Genomic DNA, 24,475 nt, shown 5'->3' with positions numbered 1-24,475 from the left:
TTTGTGGAAGGCAGTGATGTAGCCTCCGTTGTTAATCTGGGCCTCAGGAATCCAGCGCAAGAAACACAACTTCCACACTTTGATGTGCGAGGAAAGAAGCTGGGGAAGGATCAGACCTTGAAGGTCAGCAGGCTTCGAAAACCATTCTCGAATATACTGATCCGACGGGCTCTCCTGGGGCTCCTTCAGCAGAGAGAACTCAGGCTTCAGCCTCAGCACTAAAGAATTCCTCCTGGGAATTAACTCCTGCTCGCTCAGCAGCCCGTTCCTCAGGGAAGGCATGCCGCGCAGGGTGGAGCTGTAGTTTTTCTAGGCAAAACAAATAAGTTATTATTCATTTTTAATTAAGAAACTTCTGAATCATTTTAGAAAGAAACCGATCACGGTTTAGGTTCAACTACAATTCCACTTATTATATGTTGGTCCATTAGAATAATTTTGGGGCGTTTTTTTTGTTGTTTTAATGTTTTTTCTATTTTGTTCAGATAAACTTCGGGATAATCTGAAGAGCGTAGACCAAGTGTATTGTATTTTATAGTTCTTCATTTTGAGATACAGATGACCATTCACAGCATACATCAATATACTAGAACCAAAGCACTTCTGACCATCACAAATTCAAAAAATATAAATAATAATCTATTTAGTATGCTTATTCATTATTGGTTTACCTTGGTCCTTTTAAATGTTTTTACAGCTCCGTTCTGTACACAGGTTGCACTCTTCCCAACATACAAAGGGTTGTTAAACAGAGCCTGATCTTTAGCTGTGAACTGCTGGGACCAATCCCAGACAGAAGGAAACTGAAGAACCTTTTCATCTCCCAGGTGGATGTTTTTACTTCTTGCAAATTCCTAGAGAAAAAAACACAAAATTAAAAACAGGGTTACTGTTGTAGTAGCTAAAGAGCAAATCTTAAGGTTCAGGATGTAATAATTTCAGTTTCTACAGTAGTAAGCATAATGATAAGGATGTCTGCTAAGAAATAAATAAATAAATAAATAAATCCTGAAGAATGAGAACCACGTATAGACGACTTAGCACAATCAGCATACAGTACTTGAAAATGTTACACTCCTACGTTATGTAGCGTTACAAGTTCGGATATTTTCCCATAATGCTACTAATGGAATAATCTCTTTGGAGATGAAACAAAAACTGGTTAATCAAATAGAAAAACACTCACTCTGCTGTGCTCTGCCTGCTGCTGAGGACAGTTGAAAAGGAAAGTGCTGAAGACTGGGATCCATAAGCTGTCACTCAACACAGTCAGGTAGGTTTCTGTGAACTCAAAGGCTGCAGGGTATTGGTCCAGCAGCTGCCATACGCAGTCCAAGAAGAGCAAGAACAAGGGAGACTGTGGAAGGTTCACAAGAACACAGTGATCAGCTCTAAATAATTACCATATATTTAATGACTTTGTGCAATGGTTATTGGGGAAAGCTTGCTGGTTAAGTAAATTGAGCAAAACCCAGTCTCTGGGATATAATCCATGATTTTATCATGCTGTTTATTTTCACTTTCTATTACATTTACAAAGAACTTTGAGTATGACTCATGTATGACTGTAGATCAAAATAAAGTTGAAGGTACCCAGAGTAAAGCAAATTCCACCTGAATACACAACCCCTGCCAACAGTGTTTAGCTAAAATTGTATAATTATTTGGGTGAACACTATAAAACCTGGGGCACTCTAAATGTATTCACGCCATCTGACTTCTTGATTGCTTTAGGACCTGCTCCTACATAGAAAGAGGTTGGAGTAAATAAAGAAATAAAAGCCACTGTGTCACTTTACATTTTTAAAAGAACACTGCGACCACAGCTTTGAATCTTACCTCCACTTTGTCAGATTTCTTCAAGTGGTTACACCTGTCAAGGAATCGGTACCCTGCCATCACCCACTCTTTCTGCACCAGGCTCTGGAAGCCAGCGATGCTGCGGAAATGAGGATCCAGCATCACTTGAACGAGGGAGGAAATCACACAGTTCAGGTCCCGATCTTCCTCCTCTGCGCAGAGGAAAAGAACAAGCAGGCATTAAAAAGGACTGAGAGAACAAGGACAGAATGACTATAGGGCATACCAGATCATAGAACATTGCTACAATTCAATATGTAGCAAATGTAACCGTTAGGTTGTAAATATCCACAACAGCTCTTTTCTAAACTACACTCTCAGCAGATCCTTTAAGTCCTGGTGGTAAGTTGGGATCACAATTTCAGAAAAAAGTTTTAGAAGTAACTGTACATTTACAATTCAGCATACTTCTGAAGTGGAGACTTTGCAATCAAGCAGGCATGGGTATGGCTTTACCTTGCAGAATGACAGAAACATGCTTTCCATCCAGCATATACACAAGCTCAGCTGAGTGTTTCAGGAATGACCTACAAACATTAAAACAAACATAATATAGCAAACTCTCCTTGTGGCCAGCTCCCTGATTAGAATCACATTCCTGCAAGTTAATTTTCAACTTGCAAACAGTATTAAGATCTCCCTCTATTAGGCCAGCTCTCTATTTACTGTAGACCATTTCACTTCTAATAGAAGGACTCTTTTGTAAGAGGTTTTGAATTTAAATACAGATGTATGGACAGCAGGAACCAGGCAAATATCATTGGTGTCGGATGTCAAAACAAGAAATGTCTCGTGAGGAACATAAACATTGACATATCACACGACTGACCACAATATATTGAGGCTACAGTAACATTTCTACCAACGGAGGAGAAAAAATGCTACAGAAACGGTGTCCTGAAACTTATGTCAACCTAAGAACTTAGTGATACAAGGAACCTCTTGTTCAAGTAGGATGCCATTTTAGAAACTTGTACAAACTGCATCAAAAGGTACACCAGAGTCCAAGTAAAATATTTTTTTACATTTCCGTTGTACAAGCAAACTGCCAACAAATTAGAAATATTTGCTGCCAGCCTGTACCTCCAAATATCTGTACATACCTGACATACTCCAGCCAGTGTGTGCTTTCCATGGAGGACAGCCATTTCTCATCTGACTCTTCAAAAGGGTCTGGATTGACAATAAGTATTTTAGACAGTTTCTAAGCACTGGTATAACATTTCTGTACAATTACACTCCAAATTCCTGTACAAATGGAATTGTGTGCACAACATTTTAAGGGAGACAAACAAGGCTCACCAATAACACAGATATGTTTGAGCCGGACAAAAGCAGCCTGGACGTCTTGAATGGTGGGAAGGCTCTTGTCTAAATCAGACTTGTAAACATCACTCCTTTGGGGGTGGCTTCTTGTGATAGCATTACAGATCCTAACAAGAAAGAGAAATATCAAGGGCTTGTCTTTAGCTCAATTTACCAGTGTTTAAATGACCTTTGGTAGCTGCCTGTCCCATTAAATACTTTCAAAAAATCTAAAATATTGGTTGCTTTGTTAATCACTTACTTACAAATGATGCATTTTCAAATTCTCCTCTAATAATACTCAAATTAACAATTGCTCCAGTCAATTACAACTTTACAAGCATTAACAGAAAAAAAGGATTCGATTGGATTTCAAAGTGTAATGGGTTGATCTACAAGGCATGATAATGTTTGTGATAATAACAATCCTAATGCAAAATGCACACTTCTTTATTGGGAATCCTTCTACATACCTTTGGTCTAATTTTCTTTGTTGAACCATATCCTTAATAGTAGACATTCTCACCAGAGCACTCCCATTTGGGTGATTCCAGCACCACAGCTATGACAATATGAAGTAAATTACAGGGTGTTGCAACAGTAATTTAACTTTCAGCAATAACATGGAGCATCGACACTTTACCGAATGCAGTACAAAAAATAACCAGCACTATAATAAAGAAAAGTATTGTCCAAGCTGGAGCTATTGCAAATCCAAAATAACAGATCTCAAAAGCTGAAGTTAAGGATTTAGACTTTTTTTTTTTTAAACAAGTAAGCAAAATACTCACTGGGATGCGTTGTCCAGTGAAATAAATTGAAAACTGTTTGAGGTCCTGATCTGCCAGTGAAACCGGAACCACACAGTATTCAGGAAGACTGAAAAGATGTTCAACAAAAATCATTTTTTTCAAAAACTGATGTATCACATTCTTAAATTAAATTCCTTCATTAAACCGGTATCTATCAATCCTCGGATATGAAATTAATTGAGATCTCGAGGTCTTTGATCAAAGACAGCATGGTTATTATTTTAGACGGATACAAGCCTTGCTAGTATGCCGTGACTTCTATCTGAAAGAAAAACATAACTTATATTTGATGCAAGTATTGGCTTTGAGGTTTTAATAATACGAAAGGTATCATTTTTCAGCATCACAAGGACTCTGCTGGATAAAGTTTAATTTAATTTTAAACACTGGGTGTGGAAAGTGTTTCAGCACAACCTGCTCATTACAGAGCGAGTCAGTTCTGCTAAAAGTGGGATCTGGGTAAACGCATTTAGAACTAGCGAATTTAAAGCACATCTAAATAGGTTCTTTTCTAGCTTGCAAGAAGCTTTCCCTGCTAGTTTTATGCGCATGGTTAGCGTGGTGGAACTATTACATTTGTGCGTATCTGTCAGACAACCAATTCAATAACTAAGCATTTTACACCTTTTTATTGTTCATTGATTATTAATGTCACTTAAGGAGTATATGGAATTTATACAACACTTTAAATCAATTACAAATGAACTAAAGACCTCTGAATAATATTTTTTGGCATTTGAAAAGTCACATTGGGATGAAGGCTGGGGCAGAAGCTTGGATCACAAGTTGGGATAACAGAAAATGTCTATAATTTGGATTTGGTACAATAGGGGTTAATAAATAAGAAACATGTTGGACTGGTGGAACTCTGATAAACATTCTACCCGTGTCCTCTGTAGGAAGTAAAATTATTTTGAAACAGGAGATTTCCAGCACACCAATATGAAACAGCATCGGTGTACTCTCAGTGAGGGGCTGCTGCTGCTAGTAAATCACCAGAGAAATCTCAGAACAGGACAGGAATTCAGGTGACAGGCCTGGCTGCATTTCTCCCCATCTCTACTAGCAGAAGACCCCAGGTACCTTAGCGATATGACATAGCTCTCGTTGATAGAGCACACTCTCCACTCAGACCCTCCAGTTCGTTTGATTTCTCTGTCCCAGTCAGAGGACCTGTCGAATAGGGGAGTCTGCACACCCTCCACCCCACCACCTCCATCACCTCCTCCTCCCGGGTCTACACCGTTTACTTTGTCTCCAGCTGAGAGAAGAAAAGAAAAAAAAAAGAGGAGTTTAGTGGGTCACTAGGAGTTTAGTGGGTATAACAAAGGTTAATCTACAACACCTTGTGTTTGAGTTGCAGCTCAGCTACTGACACCCAGAACCTCCCAATGACACCTCACTGCTAGGACTCCCCGGCTGAAAACAAGATGCTGCAATGCATTTAAACACATAACAGTATATGTGAGAAATGTACTGGATTCTGAGATGGGGGCCCCCCCCGTAGAACTAATCCAGCCACAGATTGGATTGTTTGATAGGTTTCCTATTCATAAAGGCAAGGTATTTCTGCTGTGCACAACATTCCACCTGCTGCAATTCCAAAAAGAACACGCCCAGGCTTTAGTGACTCTGGTTTAAAAACCCAATAAAACAGATATCTACTCTACCTGGATTATAATACCGCTTTCCAACATATTCAAATCCGAAGAGGAGCTGGGGATCTGCTGGCTGCGAGTAATGGGCAATAGCAAGACAAACCTAAAAACACAAACAAAATCAACTTATTATACTGTGCAGTAAACGATCAATAGCAGATTCGGAATGATGTGCATAATTGCACTTGAATACCATGAATGCCAACAGAGATGCAAGTTGAGTTGGTCAGTAATGGTAATGTTTTGTCGTTATACTTTGAACTGGATTACACTCAGGCTCCTTAACCACCCAGCCCCTCAGTACACCCAGCATGCTTTCTGAGCTCACCTGTGTCAAGGCTTTTCTTTTTTTAGCTTTTATTGGCTGAAAACTTGTGAGGGACTGGAAATATTCAATAACACTTCAAGGTGAGCCTTGGCTCAAACTGAATCTACCCGTATTTTGAAGACAATTTACGACCTGCCATACAGTACTTATACCAGCTGCAGCACTAAATCAGTCATGAGCTTTGTGCCACAAGATCTAGGAAGACAACGCTCCCGGGATAAAAATAAAAGCTATGTGTGAGCTGTACACTGCAGAAGTCCTATACTCAAAGTGTCACTGCACATGTGTGGAAATCTCCAGCTGCAGTGCACAGTATGACCACATAATGATCCTGATTCACTGGATGAACAGCTAGACACAAGGCATATAGAAAAGCTACTTCTGCACAATTACTACTCACATATTTGCTTTATATAATCAGTCATTATGGAACACTTTCATTCATTCCACTACTCAGAATGAAAACACAAAGCTGGTTTTCAAGATCTAATTATGTGGGATTGAGGATACACAATTATAACCTACTGCTGCTTTACTCCAAAATCTACCCTTTTTTGGCATGTGTGGAAATGCTCATAAAGAAAGCTCCACCACTGGGATTAGGGTTCTGGTGAACATATTTTGTAAGGTGATACTTTGTATTGTGATATTTTGTAATAACTGGATAAGGGCGTCTGCTATGAAATAATAATAATACTGATGGTTCTTATGCACACTTGCCCCAGGGATTAAACGTTATTGTCTTGCCTGGACAACACCCAACACTCCACCTACCAACTTCTCAACATGATGGGTGTGTGGCACTGTGGCACTGTACCACTGCAAAAGGTATTGTCTTTTGCAGATCATGCTGCATTTCTAGAACAATGTAACTTTTACTCCCTGACTGTGACACAGGGATAGTTCTGTGGAAATGGAAATGCAGGAGTAAAACAGGTGAATGTTCATAAAGGACACAGGTATAAAATAATTATACAGTTCATGACACCACATTACTGTATGTATAAATCGAGCTGTGGCGTGGTCTTTGTGTTATCAGGAGGTAACCGATGAATGGTCTTTTTGTTGTGCCTTTTCTGAACTCACATATTTACCAAAATTGGCAGGTTCCAACAGGATTTAGTTTGGCACCTTGCTCGTGTCTGGCAACGGAAACTTGTTGTTCAAAATTTCCAGCAGTAACACATTTGTTTGAGAGTTTTATCCCTTGGGTATTCCCTCCCTCCTCTCCATTTTAAATGGACCCTCCCTTCTTTTAAACCATTTTGGATATACAATTAAATTAATTAAAACTAGATATTAGAGTTTGTTGCTAATGTCACTTCAGAATAATGTCTAAATGGAACAAGAAGTTATATAACCTACACATTCAGAGGTCAAGGCTACAGTTTTTTTTTTTTTTAAGAATTCCCAACAGATCCCCGAGATGGATTTGCAGAGTTAAACACTTCTTGTCATTGTTATTTTTTTTTTTTATATAATACACTGTTTACATTAATATTTTTATTTCAAAAAACATTTTTGTAGTAATGAACATAATATCAGTTCCATACATACAGTAGAGATACTAGTATAAATGTGATTTACCTAGCAGAGACCTAAATATAGATGTTATGAATTTATATTTCAGCTCAACTGTGACAGTACTGGGCTGTGCAGCAACAGCTAGTGACTTCAGGTTTATAGTCATTCTCATGAGAAGTCTGTCCTTACATGCCCCAAGGTATACACCAAGGTAATCTCACACTGCTTGCCAGATGTGAAAAAAGAAGAAAATCTTGGATACAACAAGTTAAAACCACTTATCTAAAACTCAGCAGCAGGGTAGTTTGGAGAAAACACACCATGACTGATGTCAAGCCAGAAGCATCCCTCTTATTCGTTGAGCTCAACAGGTAGAAGGTTGCCAGTGGCTAAAGCAAGACTATAACCCATCAGCTATGGCCATGTTTTCATCACAAGGAACAATAGGGTTACCTTTTTTGCACTCTCTGGCCCGGCTTCATCAAAACGAAAGCGCACAATGCGGAAGTCCTTGCAGTAGATTATTAACTCGGTGGGATTAAACTTGAGCTTCTGGTTTGATCCGAGCACCTTCTGCTTCCTCTTTGCGTCATTTACTGAAATAACACAAATAAAAACAAAATCCCAGCTAAGCACAGATTAAACAAGAGGACTGTACATATTACATTAGAACAGTAAGCAGAATAGGAAAGCTTGACAAAGATGCTTTGCCTTGCTGAGAACACCACCGTATGGAACAGGAAACCAAATGTGACTATACCTTCTGCTTTTGTTAAGACTGATTAGGAAGTAAAACCATAGAAAAAGAGGAATGTTTGTTTTGCTTTTACTGTAGCGAAACAGCTGGTGAAGGGAGTTACCAACAAATCTCACAGAGTTACTAACAAGATAACTTATTTATTATTTGCAGCCACTATGTTACAAACAAAATTACTTTTTTATAATTCAACAGCTGACAAAAAAATAGTTCCCTATTTGACAGTCTTTAGAAAGCCTCTTTGAGCCAGGATGGAAACAGAACTGCCGTTTATTGACAAGCGGCTTGTTGTAACAGCTCTGTGCATTAAGTGATGCCAGCCCAAAGTATGGCACTGTCTGCCGATACGCCAGTTGTGGTGGATAATGATAAGGTGGCGACTGTGTGTATTCAGTAACAAGCTACAATAAATAAACGAAGTCCATGACTTGAGCTCCACGTCAGATTCTAATAACAAACAGAAGTGACGCCTCCTGCTGTAGTCAGCAGTGGGCTATGGAAAGCATTTCACAGAATGATGACATAGCACATGCCTTTACAGCCAGTGGGCTGTGTGACTGTTATAAACAATGCTTTCAAGTGTGTCCTATATATTAGCAAGTTTGTTAAACTGTTACAAGAACCTGCTTGATTCAGCTGTTTTTCTTTTTGTTTTTTTAAGTGATCAATACAGTAAAAGATTGAATAACCTGTTATTGCAGTGCTGTTGTCAGTATCAGACTCTTGAAAAATGGGCTTAACATTGCCAAAACAGAAAGCTGCATACCTGTCACCACCTGCTCTATGCAGGTTAAGGGAATGTCATGTTCTCCTAGAAGCTTGTTTCTGTATTGGAATTTCTGCAAGAAAAAACAGAAACATCATGGAACTGAGCCTGTATCATACATCTAAGATCACAGTCCTCATATGAAAGCAAATACAATAAAATAAATAAACGCCACTTATCGAGATTGAGATCACAGAAAATGATACACAATGTTGCTAAATCCACAAAAACAACTCTGGTTATTTTGTACAAATACTTTTAGGGGAAGAACACATACCAGAAGAGGCACTGCATCATCAGTAATGAAGGAGATCTTGAAGTTTGTGCAGACCAGTTTCCCCCAAAGGTCTTGCTTACTTGTGTCAGTCGCAATGCATTTCCTTACAAAGTTAACTTCGTTGACAACAATCTCCCCTGGAAAAAGAATTAAAGACAAAGGAATATTGAAGTGAAAATCTGCAAAGAAGAATCACCAGACTTCAGACAAAGGCTCTAGGAAGCACATGGTGTGGCTTCTAGTCAAGGGGATAAAGTCAAGGTTTCCTTTGAACCTTTCTACATGCAGTACTGCTGGAACACTAGTTAATTCATCCACAGTGCTATTCTGATACAGTCTCCCATAAAAATGGCAGAACATTTTCTTTTGATAAAGTTACAGTCAGAGTTCAGTGTATTAATTCTGCTGCTAGCTTTAATAGTACAATTTAAGGATATACCTATTTGTTTCATTGGGTCTATGAAATACTATCTGAGCTGCTAAAGACCGTTTAAAACCACTGGCTTCTTTCTCAGTACTGCATATTACTATAGTGCGGACTTCTATATACTACAGTTAAAGTTGACGGGTTACTTTGGGAACCAGCCTATTCTACTATACTACACATTGACGTTTTGTTTAGTGTGTGTGTATGTGTATATATATATATATCTCTATCTCTATCTCTATCTTATATATATATATATATATATATATATATATATATATATATATATATATATATATATATATAAACAATTCATAACAAATAGAGGATATTCAAGTACTGTATCTCTCTGTTGGTGACTACTGTAGTCGGAAGCAAATACATTTTTGTCACTGGCATTTACTGAATTTAAATATTTTCTTTATTGCTGTACCTGGTTGCTTCATAAAGATTAAGTAATCTGTTACACTGTCAAGAGAAAGTATACAAATTTCAAGAGAGAATGAGAGCCATAGTTTGGATTGGGTAATGGAAACTTGTGTGGATTTTTAGTCACTGTGCATGATTTAGTCAACAGACCCAACTCAAGTTTGTCTGAAAAGGGTTGAATTTGAATCCATAACACTAATTCCAGAAGTATTTCAGCACAGTAGAAACGGTTTTGCGCACCAGGATGTTTTATATTATTAAATAGTAATGAGTCAGCACATTAAGTTTGTATGTTGACTCTGTATCTAAGGTTCACAAGTTTCCAGCCCGGTTTATAGTTTACAAGTAGAAAACTCCTGAGCTACCTACTGGTAATGGCTATTTCACTTCTTTCCAGATGTAGAATACCAACTTCTTTCTCATACGTGACAAAATGTGTAACAGTTCACCCTACCCCACATACTAACTTCAAATTATATTGTTTCCCTGTTTTGTTAATTGAGATATTCACTAAAGTCATATTGTATTGTTCTCTTTAATTGACATGCTTGATAAAATCTTTCAATTAAAGCATATTAAGGAGATCAGCTACAATAAGTATTTGCCCCAAAGCCAAGTTCGCAAAACAAACAAACAAACAATTGTTACAAAATTTCAAATCAGCCTTCAAAAAGAAGCTTTTACTTGCAGTTACTGTAGGTTGATTAAATTGATAAAACAGTATGTTTCTTTTTAGTTTTGGAATAAAGCAGCATAAACTTCACCAGAGCATAACAGTTTCCTCCTGGCTTCGACTTATTCAATAGGGTGATTTTTGCTGCAAACTAAGGCAAAGCATCTAATTTACATATGTCACTTAAATAGTCAATGGCTGTGAATGGTCTGAATGCTGACCTCAGCTATCCATGTCTGTGTTTCCTGAGAATCTGCCCAACAATGCTGCAAGCAACCACAATGCCAGCTGTATTTCCAGTGGGCCGGTTAGTCTTACTTTCTGCAAGGTTCTTCTTGTGGAACATTAAAACACATGCACGCTCTTAAACAGCTTACACACTGTAACCAATACAATAAAATACATTGAACAAGGTCTGTAACAGAGGGGAACTTGATGACAAGGAGTTTAGTCAACACTGGAGGGGAAGCCCACACCAGCCCAGTTGCAGTCACTTCAGCTTTCACTACTTATCTGTCTTACAGATTTTCTACATTCCCTTAAATCAGTTTCAGCTGCAGACTCTCAACTTTCCTCTTTCTCTGAAGCTTTTTTACCAAACAAATGCTCACCTGAATGCAATGCAGTTAAACTTATTTTCAGCATAGGGTTTCAAAAAAACTTTCCTACAGAAACAAATATCTTAAACCTGTATTACACTAGGCAGAACACCTTTAAAAAAATAATAAAATAAATAACAATGAATGAATATGGATAGAAATGGTCATAGAGGGGAAATGACTGCTAAGTTGTGGAATATGACTGAGTGAAACAGGTTCTGACTCATCCAGGGTTCAGCTGGTCCCATCTGTAAAGGAGCAATGCAAAACACAATGAGGGAAACAAGGAGGGAAAAAGGCCAACTAACCAAGCTATTTTTAGGTGCGTTTGACTCTATCTGGTAGACCTTATACTTTCCATAGAAGTAACTGTGTTATGTACTCCTAATCCAAGGAAAGGACAATGGAAAAAAAAAGTAGTGTCTGTCTAGGGCTCTGCTAATATAGTCATCTTTAAAACGGGTTCTAATGCATAAATGGAGGCATACGTAATGAAAAAAAGACTATGCATGCCAAAATTATTCAACATCCTTTTTTTGTGTGGAAATAAGAGCAACATATATTTTCTAGTCCGGCAGACTACTATTCTATTATTCCATGATAAAGCAGAACCCACATAGTAGTACTGCACAGTTGGTTTTGTTGTTTCTCTTCATTAGTTTGAATCACAGCAGTCTGTCACTTTATTTGTGATGCGTTCCTGGCTTGCACAGATACAATGCAGGGTTAGTATATATGGCATTAGGATCAATGATGTTTGATTAAAATTTAAAATACCAGCACTACAGCAGGTGCTTGTTGACATGTTTGGTAACAGGGCTCAGGGATAAAGGGAGAATCTCTTACTAAGGAAACAAACAAATCTTTCGTCGTCTTGAGATTTTCAACGTGCTCTTTTTTAATTATCTAAATGGTGGTTACAGCAGGTCTTTAAAATCACTAAAATAGACTAAGATTTTGCAGATGGCAATACACTAAAGAAACCTCAGCGAACTGGTATATTAGTATCTGAAAGTCAAATGAGAACGAGGATGGCTATTTGCAAACTGGCACCATTTGAAACCCTATATTGTGAGATCAGTCATGTCTCCGATTACTGATTAAGTGCATCAGTAATGCATTGCTCAATGCAACACATTTCGTTGATTTACCTGGCAGCTTTGAAGAGTTTCCTGTATGTAGAGCAAATATCCTGCAGCTTTAAAAGCATACCGTATCACAGCTGGGTTTTCACCTGTCCTTCATTAAACATTTCAAACAACAAGCAGATACCCAAATTAAAGTACACAGGATATTCTACCATTTAGCATTATGCAACAAACATCTGGAAACATTTGCCTATAAGGCTTGTTAACAATATTTTTACTGAGAGCAAGGAAGAAAACATTAAACCTAGCCTAGCAGGGAGATTTAGATTTGAGCCCATGTTGTTTCCACGGCTGTTTTCCATAAGGCAAACACAACTGAATGTCAACATTGAGTGAACATATTCAAAAACGAGCTGTTTGTCAATAGGGCTATCTTTCTGTAAAGTGCTTAATCAACTGCAACCAGCTTGTTGTCCTGTATCTTATGCACACACGTCTACAGGAAGCTGATTTTAGTTCCTCTTTTTTTGCACATTCCAAGCCCATATTTCAGTACCATGTTACAGTAAATTTGTGAAGATGTTACAAGCAGTGGGAGTTGTGGAGTTCAGGAACAGCAGTTTTGGATTAAAAAAGGGACACTGATTTTGTACAGCACAACCTAGTAACTGAAAATGAGGGACAAATCTGTAATTCAAACAGGTTTTGATCAAGTAAATAACATTTAAAAATACGTCCATTCTTTCACAAGGATGCTTCTGTATAGACAAGACATAAGATAGCAAAACAAAAAGCATAAACAAGATGCAGCCTCAAAACCCTTAAACCACAAAGCGCACACTGCAATTTGGGACCCTGGCAAACACAGACACCTGTCCCGTCTCAAACACACAGAAGCCTGAAAAACACACAGCCTGTATTTACTCCTGTAGCATTAAAAAATATGTTTTCTGTTTTACTCCTTCCCACATAACAGTGCAAAAATAAAATAACACTGAAATAACTACCAGACATTCTAGATTAGGTAATTTAAAGATATCTTTAATAGTGGCTAAGTGGGTTCCTAGTTGTAGACAAATAAAATATCACTACTGTAAGTCTGATTCAAGTATTGCCACACTAGCATACAAAACAAGACCCATTATTGCCCACATTTAGTCAGGGCACTAAACTTGTACCACTAGTTATAAGGTATTTTGCAGAACCATAGACAACCCAAAACCTAAATTCAAGTTTAATGGTTAAGAGACCAAATTGTAAAAAACAATGTGCCCTTAATGCCTAGATTTAGCATATGAGCCGTCTTCCTGTATATCCTTCTGCATTTTAATTATAAGCACTCAGTCTGATAATGGTGCAGTAAGATAAGCTAGAGCACCAGCTCAGTCCTAGACTTTGTGGGTTGAAACTCAGCAAGAGTAGCCCCCTGTGGAAACAGTTTTTACACCTCTGCAATCAAATTGGATTTCTGTTTGCAAATGTACAGTGCAGAGTTCCTTTAGCCTAATGCATGCCTGCGCTGTATTCACTTGCATGCTCTCACTGTCCATTCATTGCTCAGCTGCTTCATAAAGTGAAAGAAGCCTTCATAAACGCCACTACAGACACACATTTGGGTAACACAGTATCACCATTATTTTCACTTTAAAAATCTTGCAGCAGCATGTACAATATAGTCCTAAAGCTACATTTGTAAATGTACAGCATGCGATATTTTTAGACAATGTTTTTAGCTGTGGTTAAATCAACCACCCAAAAAACAAGAGCACTTCCTGATTATACAGGCGCACTACTGTAGGTTAAACACTAAGCTCATTTCTGCAGCTGCAACTGTAAATGTGTTTTGAGCTCTATTTTCACATCAGGTGTACTGTATATCAGTTCAGAGCTGTGTTAGAGATGAGGACTCAGTCTTACAGCAGCTTTTTACGACTTTGCACGGAATACATGATTCTAATTCTCAATTGTGTTATTACAAATATATTTTGTTTTCACACAGCCTCAGTGCTGTACTGCTCTAACTGGACAGAACCAGATGCCATGAAAGATCAGAGCAGAGATAAATACAGCCTGTAGCAAAAGGCTGCAGTGTTCGATCAGCGATGCTCTCTGTAACACTCTTTGTTAAAGGAACTGAATGAAACAGTGTGCAGCCTAGCAAAAAAGAAAGTCATGTTCAAATCTCAATCTGTTTTGTTTCTTTGTTTAACCAGGAAGTGACAGTGATCTATGGAACCTTCTAATGTATTTGCTATGGTTGTACAGTGATCCATCTTTATTTCACAATGACCTGGACATCAAATGAGAGAAATATTGAACAATGAATAACTGATCATGCATGGCTCAATATAGTATTGTGTATACTATTTACCTTCAACATGGCCTTATCATGAATTAAACTGATTTGTGATATCAGCTGCAAGTAAATAAATATTATATATATATGTAAATCATAGCTACAGTACCATGAAAAGTACATTCAGCATTAAATTGGATAAATGGAACTCTAGATATACTGTACTATATATACACAGAAGAAAATACATTCATAATATCAGCAAGATACATGTTCCTTAGGCAATACACCGACATCAGACATTAACTATATCCTTGCAAAATAGATAACTACTGTAATGACAAGATGTAACACTGACTACAAAAAGTATTCATGCTAAAAAAAAAAAAAAAGAGCATGTTTAAAACAGAACAGAACACCAAGGCACTTAAACTAAGCAAGCTACTGCTTGAGTGTCACTGTCTTATAACACTGTTCAATCTAGCCATAGATTGTAGCAAATCAGCACATACCTTAGTAAACAATTAACTCACAATTACATTTTAGTACTGTAGCTAACCAGTGTCATTAAACAATACAAAATGGTCTGATGAGACTTCTTGTGAGTTTAAAAGGTTGTCCAGAACAGTGTCATATCATCTAAATTATTTTGTGCTGACATTGCTTAATCAATTATGTACACTTGTTCTCAAAAGGGGGCCCCACAAGGCTGGATAACCATGGATACTGAGCTCTCAGTTCTGTAACTAGGGGGCTACTCTCCCAATTCAAGGCTAAAGCAGCGTGAGAATGCAAGGCACTGCACTGTTTGCTGTACCTGCTTTTCAGGACCAGTCAGAAGTACACCCTACCCTTCAATATAACAGGACTAGTGGAGTCAGTCTTCTCCCATCTAAAAATAATGCAATATCTAGAGAGTGTGCAAGTGTTAAGCCATATCAATGAAGGTAATAGGGTTTACTGAAGGTCTGTCTTATTGCATTCTGAGGGTGATTTCACAGAAGAAATCAATATCTAGGAATTTGAAGGCACTTTTACTAGCCACTTTTTACAGCACAAATGTTACCCAATAAGCAATGTTGTAACATATAGGGACAATAAAAAATAAAGCATTTGATCTCATTTAAAACTTGTTTGCTTAGGAGTGGGGGGCGAGGTTCACATGTTTACAACACTGTTTAGCACACAATCCATTTACGAACATGATTTCCCACCACGTTATTTTTTTTAGCATCCACTGTATAGTGTACTTACAAGGCTGAAGATGTCTGTCTCTAACTCCTAAAGCAATGCTCACCTGGTAGTAGTTTTGCTTCTAACTTCCTTACAGTTGGCTGGGGACTGTTCTTCACTTCTGTCTGTAAAGAGAGTTTTACAGTCACAAGAGTAGATTATATAGCAGATTTATTATTAAAACTACAAAACAAGATCTCCCTGTATAAACGACGTGCCGCTTCAAAAACATTACTAGTATTAGGTGAAACTTTTCCAAAGCATAAATACATTCAAATGTGTTTTTTCCCCAGCAGATGGGAAAATATTGGCTCTGCATCACTAACAGACTACCCAGAGAGACAACAGCATCGCAATTGGTGAGGGGGTAAGGGGTACAGACTTTCTACAACTCAAGACCATTAACATTATGTCAGGAGACCCAATGTGTTACTGTTATTACTGACAACAGTCCCGAATGGATCACAAGCTCCTTTTGCAAGAGGTCATGTAGATTATTAAAGGTCGATATTATTTAATCTGTATAAACGACATGCCATTTACACACGAGACAGAAACTCCAAAAACAAATACAGATTCTAAATGTAGTCACCCCAGTTTTTAAAAATAAAATCAAAAATACCACCCCCAAATTATTTAACAATCTTACATGGTTCTGTTTACAAAACGTTGTTTTTCTGATTTGGAAACATTTGTAAGCCAACGAAGCAAAACTGAGTTATAAAATATTGAAATAACAAACAAGTTAACTATTATTACGCACTTTTAGTTACCAAAGTATAAAAAAGTTAAGTTCTGGCTGTGCTACCCGCAATTAACATCCAGTTAATACGAAACAATATGAAAAGTAAATGGTTACCTGCAGGGGAGGGAGGTAGGATTTGAAAGTTGGTTTCAGAGGCTTTACGGGAAACATTCTGCCTGCCAAGCTAATTCCCAAACGTATCCAGTGAAGTGTGGTCCTCAGTACACTGTCCTGGTCCTACACACGTTTGTAAGCGTGCCTGGGAGCAAAGCTGTTGCTGTAACCAGCCTTTTCGTGAAGCGATACTGCTCGTCAGTGCCCATCAGCACACAGACACATAAAGGAAACTCTTCAGTCAGAGGACTTGTCTCTTTTTTTCCTTTCTTTTTTTTTGTTGTTGTACCTAGTTTTGCACAGGCTACGAAAGCGTCAGTCGTAAGAATTCAGTTTACAAATTACCTTTTTGAGTTTCCTGAAAAAGTGGGATTGAAAAGGCGTCTCTTTCCGCCCTTCTTCACCCTGAACTAAGTGCCCAGAGCTGGAGAGCAAATGTGTTCTGAGTTTCTACGCTTTTGCCACAGCAGCCATGTTAGACTGTCACTAGGAGGGCGTTCCAGTGTTCTACGGCAGCACAGTGCAGCCAAACCTCATTCAATACGGCACCACCAGAGTAATGCGGCTCTCCTCATGTCTTTGCAGTGTTTGCAAAAGTTTCTTTTGCAGGGCAAATATGTTACATAATAAAATCGGATATTCTGTATGATAAAGATAATACAAAAACAAACAATAATTGAATAAATTCGAAAATAACACTGAAAAAGACAAAACATTATGAAATAAATTATTTAAATACAGCACTTATCGTAGTATTTAATTTGTCGAAACCACATATATATTTTTAACTTAAAAAGATTACATTGTATATAATAAAGCTCATCTGTACACCGTCATCACATGGAATTGCACTAAAAATAAAATGCGGGTATTCGATGCCACCTAGTGAATAAAAAGTAATATTGCAGTTATTATGCAATATCTACTGGTTTAAGCAATAAGATTATTTATTGAGCTCATTTAAAGGGAACAGTCCTGAATAGTGTGTGTTTCGCTCGAGAATAGAACATTGAAGTGCAGTACCGTATAATGAATGCAGTATTCAGACACAGCCACTAAAACAAGTTGCTGTACAAAGAAAAAAATAAAATAAATAAAACGTTTAGCACTAATAATAGGAAAGTGTAGATCGAATAGGTTTTTAGGTGCTGGATGAAAATCAATATACACAGACATACAAAACAGACCTAAGTTTTCAGGTTTCATATTTGAGATCAGATAGCATCCGTGCTATAACTATTGTTTTATATTTTGTGGATATTATTCTCCCTGGGAATTCTGTCACATGAACTCACTTGGAATCCAGTCCTGGATTCAATTAAAATTATGACGGAACTATAGCCATTATAAAGTTTAGCTATGGCAATTAATTTGATGCGGCTAAATCTGTTATTCGCCTGTCAAGAAATCTGATTCAATGTTTGTTGTTTTCATAAAACATCAAAGTTTTTAGCAGATTCATAAAACACAGTTTATTAAAGTATGTTCAAACAAACTACACTTAAAAACAATGCATAAATTAAAGTTCCTCTTACAAAGCAAACTATTAATACCAATATACAGTATAATTCTGCAACTAAAATGTTTCCTACTAGTGCAAAGCTAGCTAAAGCATTGACAGGTTTCTGTCTGTTTTAACTCAATCTATTTTATCATCATATAATGTACTTCTTAATCTTTAAATCACTCTTTAGCAATATCCATAATTACCTTCATAGTTCAGGTTAAATCATTGTCTCTTTAAAATCTATTTACAATAAACATCTGCAAAACGTAGATGTGTATAGAAAAATCTTATTATCACATAATATTGTTGTAGATGTATTTACCTAATAGGCTCCCTGGTTAGGTAGGGGTACATTTGAAATTAAGAGAAATTGAAACAGTCTGAACATAAAGAACATCTTTAGCAAAGTCCCAGTACATTTTAAACATGCTTTGCACACGATTATACTATACAATTACTGTACTTTACAATGCTGTAGTATGCTATTGCTTAGTTACTTGCTTTCACAATGCTTTTACTGTGCTTTACTACAATTTGACCATGGTAAATGTTTTATAAGTGCTAGCTTTGTTTATCAATGCATTCTCTGTGCCCTCATTAGTCATTTAGATATCTTTTGATTGTCATCAATTTTGTCGTATATGTGGGCTTCGTGGTCAGCTGGTGCATCTCGATTGCCCTGCTGGTTACAGGGTTTGGGAGCCTCGCATAACGAAAGAGCTGTCCCTTCATACTCAGTGTTCAGCCTGACCACCGAATAGGGCTCTGCCCGCTCTGGATTCATTTCATCTCCCTTCTCCTGGCTGCAGGACTCCGGTGCCAGTCTCACCACAGAGTAGGGCTCTGAAGTGTCTGCGCCTTCAACATTATTTCTGCCCACAACAGCGTATGGGTGTACCTGTAAACCACAAGGCTGCATTCAGGATTACAGAGTTAAACACTGTTACAGTACTGTTCTACAGGGCTAGGTGGTATTGTCTCTTCTTAGTCTACACAGTAAAAATGTATGTGAAAGACTGATACACTTCACATGTGCTGTCACGACACTTGTATGGTATCAGATCTCATCATGTAGGAATACATAAATGAACCTATAAATCTCAGTATAGCAGATGTTCAAAACTTTGTGGTGCTCTGCTGTTAGCACTGATAGCTAATGTTCATAATGTCTGCTAATGGAAAACAATCATAAACTACCTATAACAGTATCTTTTTTTATTCGTATTGTGTTTTTGAAGAACACGTTACACTTACAATCAGTGTCTTGTAACTCAACCGCTTGCTGGTCTCTGTAAATGATAGAAATCAGAGATTATGGCTGGAGTACTATGGTATCTTACTGAATTATGTACATTAATACACAATGAATAAAAAGATGCATTACCTTTGCATACTTAAAGATGTAGAACCTTTAAAAACAAAAACATATCAGAAGGTTTTGAAACTCAAACTCAACAGTATACAACAAAGCTATGCTCTTGTTATGATCACTTTATATGTTAGTCTTTCTGGAGACCTGTACTTACCCTTTGTGTTGGCTTTCTTCTTTCTCATCACAAGGGCAATAGCACCTATAAGAACTGCCAGTACAACAGCCCCGATAATATACAAAGGGAGAAATGGATCATTTGCTTGAGAGATGTCAATAGAGATGTTGGTTATAACCCTCCAGGTGATCTTGCCGGAGTCAAACACATTTACTATACAGACATAACGCCCCCGATCAGAGGCTGTAACGCTAGTTATAATAAGGTCGTGTACACAGGGACTACAATATGAATTTGGTGGTTCCTTGTAAATCATTCTTTCCAAACCGGTCCCCTCAACACAGCAGTGGGTGTTGTTTTCAAATGAATTAGAGGCAGCATGATTAGAATGGAGACATGTATTGCCATTCTCAGATTTGATCCAATACACTGTATAAGAAGCACTTCTTGTCAGGTTGAATTTGCATGGTAGAGTAACATTGTCTCCAGGCTCTTTGGTTAATGGTTGTGCTGCTGCATCTTCTTTTAGAATGATGGTCTTCCCTTCTGAAGTTAAAATCAAACATTATATTATTAAAATTACAACAAGAAAAGGTAATGTTCATATACATTTACTGATAACATACCATTTCCTGTATCTCCCATGTTATCTATCCACTTTGTTGCAAGAATATTGTGACGGCACAGCATGGCAACCCAATGCATTCTCTGTGTGTCACGAACGCATCATCGTTTTCAGCAGCTATAATATTTATGACATTTGGTTCTTCCCCCTTCCTGTTATTGTAGTTCAAACATATATAGAGAAATAATTCCATTACTATAACCAGCTTCACCAGAAGAAGTCTTATACATTTGATGAATAGCAAACAACCAGCACCTCTTACACACCCCAATATAAAACAGCAGCTCTCCCCAGACCTCTACTGAAGGTCACCGGTTCAAATCCCACCTCTGCCACTGACTGACCCTGAGCAAGTCACTTAACCTCCTTGTGCTCCGTCCTTCGGATGACATGTTAAATCAATGTACTATTATTATTATTATTTATTTCTTAGCAGATGCCCTTATCCAGGGCGACTTACAATTGTTACAAGATATCACATTATATAGATATCACATTATTTTTTTTATTTTTTTAATATAAATATAAAACACAATATAAAAATAAAGATATTATTATTATTATTATTATTATTATTATTATTATTATTATTATTATTATTATTATTATTAACATCACATTACTAAATACACTACAAACACATGAAAAGAGATCTGCATTAGAGCAAGTTCACATATTTTAAATAAACTGTTATTAAGAAATGCTAATTTTTATATTAATAAAACAGACATTGTTTTTTTTAAAATATAGCACTGTGAGGCTTCCTCTCCAAATCAAATGTTTCTGTTGAAGTTAAATAATGTGATTTCACACAGAGCAGCTCTGGGTTTATGGAAAGGACTACTGTTGATCAAACAAAATGAACATGTAAAAACTACTTACTCTCATCATCATCATCATCATCATCATCATCATCATCATCATCTGTCACTGCCACGATGAAAAAATCCAAAGACTGACAGTTACATTCAGTAAAAGCAGAATTCAATAATTTAGCCTTTTGACAAGATGATTTGTGCTTTGAACTGGGTCCACAAGCATACATTGCACTGTTCTCTGGTTTATGAAGTGTAATAGTGTTTGAGTTGACGTCACATGTCATCTTGTCATGGTTTTTCACATCACAATCGAACTGAAAGTCAAGGTCACGATCGACATACCAAAGAGGGCTGCTCTGGTGACACGTCATAGCAACACTCTGTTCTTCATTTAGTAACAATAAATGCGTGCTTCCTTGTAGAATGTCATGCAAATAAATAAACAGAACAATACAACAGTTAAATGAGACAGATATATACAGACATACAGCTATGGTCAAACGTTTAGTATCGCCCTAGATGAAACCCGCTGACTAATGTTACGGTAACATATTGAATTACATGCCGCTTTGTAGTTTTCCATATTAAGCACTGAACGTAAAAAAAGGACAAAACATAACATTAAATACTGTACTACTGTATTACTGTGGCTTCAGGTAGACTTTTTATTTAATTATGTCTCAATCTGTCATAGCTCTGTCTATCTATCTATCTATCTATCTATCTATCTATCTATCTATCTATCTATCTATCTGTCTATCTATCTATAGTAGTAACCTATTGGTTTTTATGTGAAAATAAATATTGGCATTCCATAAAACTGACATAGAATAAATGTTAAGAGCAGAACTTTCCAGTTTTGAAATGATGCTGTGGTGACAGATTATTTAGAGACACTTAAAGTGATGTGCTACAGAGTTTTGTGTATTTCACGGCAGTAATGTAAATTAATGTTTGTTAAAAAAAAAAAAAAAAATTAAGTAACTTACCTTGTACACCACCAACGCAAAACAATAAAACCATGTAGAAAGCATCCATACTGTCGGTTTAACTTTCTTTAACTTCTCTCAGCTAGAACAAAAGAGTACCTTACCACACATAACTGTGTAATATTACCAGTTAAATATATGAATACCAAAAGAGGAACTGTATTAGAACAGGAAATATTGCTGTAACATTTCATTTGACGCTATGATTTACTGGGCCGTGGTGCACGGCTGTGAAGTAGAACCGCCCGCTTTGCTGCAGCACAACCTAAAGAAAACCTTTTGAAAAATAAATACATCAGCACCAAAATCTGAATCGGTCAAAAACGTAGTTTTATTTATTTATTGTTTTTCCAACAAACCATATGCTCACGTTATTTTAGGATGACTGGGAGTGTGAACAAGACTGTAATCAATCAACAGTAGATCCAAACATTTTAATAAATCAACTATGTTACAAGATGAATCAATTTGATTAACAACTCGATTTAGTTAATAATGAAACACATTAATAGCTTCAAATTAGTCACAAAACGTATTAATCATAGGCATTCACTGGATTTTTAAATGATCACACTACAAAAGGTAGTGTGAAAACGTTTAGTATAAAAGACACATGTCTTCATCTCAACTTAGCCCACAGTAGAAATGCATTACAACTCATAAGCGAAAACATAATTCTATAAACACACTTAAATTATACCAGAAAGCATGTTATTTTTTAAAACAATGAAGGCGGAATTTCGTGAGGCGGACAGACTCAGACACGTCCAGCTTGTTCGTTGTGGAAATGGAACAGGTTTAGCAATGTATTTCCAAATCTGTTCTAGCATCACGGTTGATTTGGGGATGTTGTTTGTGCATTGTGATGATTTATTTTTAGATAGTAAGTTTATTATGGCTTCCAGTAGACTTTTGCAATATTGTTCTGTAGTTTACTTGATTACATGGTGTGAAATACCCCCCCATAAAAAGTGCCATTGCCTTTGCACTTGCTTAAAAAAAAGGCAACTCTGATATGAATGTACTGTATCTCTGTTTGAAGAGAGCATAAACTGGAAATTAGGAAAGAAGGAGGTGATTTCACCATGTTGTGAAAGATATTGAAAAGGAGAACTTGTGGCAGGGCAGAAGCCCTGCCCATGTACATTGTGTTTTTTTTGGCAGGGATGGCAGGGATGGGGTTAATTCCATCCGGAACTTTGTGCAGAATGTGACTGGCGCTTAATTGATTTATTGAGGGTCAATTAAGCCCAGCCACATGCTATATAAAGTGAGCTAGATGCTTTGTTTGTAGACCAGACCAGACCAGACCAGACCCGACCCGACCAGACCAGACCCGACCAGACCAGACCAGACCAGACCAGACCAGACCAGACCAGACCAGACCAGACCAATCCAATCCAATCCAATCCAATTTCCATGAAGGCCATTGCCCAGGCTGAATTAAGGTTACCTATTTTGTGTATCTTTTGTTTTGGCCCTTGTGCCTTTGCTTCTTTGTTTGATAAATAAGTGTGCAACAGCACCATTGAACTACAGCTTCTGCCTGGGTCTACCATTCTCCAGCCTTGGCCGTGACGCAATCCTTTCACAGAATTGTTATGGAAAAAAGAGGAAAATATGCTCAACATGAAAATAAAAGTTGAAATTTAGTAATAGAAAAAGGCTGTAACTATATTACTATTTTATACATTCATGAATAAACTAATGAAAGCGTAATCTTCCATTATAAATGCATCTTGTATAAACTGAGGTGTTTCGCTGGTGCTTTGAGTAAACATTTTAAATGCTCCCGATCTAATATGTGTGTTAGATTCTTAACACTGGTAATGTAACACCTTCCCGGTCATGGGAGCGTACAGAAACAGCAACACACATGCCTTAAATTCAAAATATCACAGAATGTAGAGCGACTACGCCAGTTCAGTGCGACTATGCACAGAACAAATTATAGGATACTGTTAGGTTCTTTTTATTCATATAACAGATCTAAAATGGTAGGAACAAGGTCACCAAGAAAAATCACACTAATTATACACATAAAACCTATTTTGCTCCAGAAATGTTGGCAACCTGTTGCAATATATGAAGTATGTATTGATAGTGGAATTCGATATTCGTGCCAAAAATGTTTGCGTTTATTTTCATACACGAAAAA

At 37.2% G+C, this 24,475-nt stretch overlaps 2 protein-coding genes across 3 annotated transcripts; both read right to left on the bottom strand.

Annotated features, from left to right (window-relative positions):
• Window positions 1-3: 3 nt before the first annotated feature.
• On the bottom strand, window positions 4-17,484 carry LOC117428360 (myotubularin-related protein 10-like; the record flags this gene model as incomplete). The annotated part of the gene is made up of 16 exons (XM_059018691.1): window positions 16,892-17,484; window positions 16,097-16,157; window positions 9,288-9,424; window positions 9,011-9,083; window positions 7,941-8,083; window positions 5,648-5,738; window positions 5,061-5,238; window positions 3,957-4,044; window positions 3,639-3,727; window positions 3,163-3,293; window positions 2,964-3,033; window positions 2,317-2,387; window positions 1,840-2,012; window positions 1,187-1,357; window positions 672-854; window positions 4-309 (listed from the first exon to the last, which is right to left on the bottom strand). Coding segments are annotated over exons 1-16 (2,022 nt in total), but the record flags the coding sequence as incomplete, so codon positions are not given.
• A 2,085-nt stretch (window positions 17,485-19,569) lies between these two features.
• LOC131725436 (uncharacterized) lies at window positions 19,570-22,472 on the bottom strand. 2 transcript variants are annotated; one of them, XM_059018692.1, is made up of 5 exons: window positions 22,318-22,472; window positions 21,393-21,743; window positions 19,925-20,431; window positions 19,783-19,807; window positions 19,570-19,687 (listed from the first exon to the last, which is right to left on the bottom strand). In XM_059018692.1, exons 1-5 carry the CDS (start codon window positions 22,364-22,366, stop codon window positions 19,585-19,587), a joined length of 1,035 nt encoding a protein of 344 aa, XP_058874675.1. In that variant the 5' UTR covers window positions 22,367-22,472; the 3' UTR covers window positions 19,570-19,584. The 2 variants fall into 2 exon arrangements, with proteins under 2 accessions (XP_058874675.1, XP_058874676.1); XM_059018693.1 differs by having other exon boundaries at window positions 21,393-21,739; window positions 22,318-22,430.
• Window positions 22,473-24,475: the final 2,003 nt, after the last annotated feature.

Source organism: Acipenser ruthenus, unplaced genomic scaffold (assembly GCF_902713425.1).
Source record: "Acipenser ruthenus unplaced genomic scaffold, fAciRut3.2 maternal haplotype, whole genome shotgun sequence".
Lineage (NCBI taxonomy): Eukaryota > Metazoa > Chordata > Actinopteri > Acipenseriformes > Acipenseridae > Acipenser > Acipenser ruthenus.
Note: the sequence above shows the minus strand (reverse complement) of the source record. Positions and strands in the feature narration are given on the sequence as shown.

Bases quoted from the DNA above. Each gene is read 5' to 3' on its own strand.
- LOC131725436 (XM_059018692.1), bottom strand. From the start codon at position 22,366: ATGGATGCTTTCTACATGGTTTTATTGTTTTGCGTTGGTGGTGTACAA. The intron at 19,808-19,924 runs GTAAGTACAGGT...TTGTTTTTAAAG, and splicing joins GAAGAAAGCCAACACAAAGG to GTTCTACATCTTTAAGTATG. The intron at 19,688-19,782 runs GTAATGCATCTT...TATCATTTACAG, and splicing joins ACATCTTTAAGTATGCAAAG to AGACCAGCAAGCGGTTGAGT.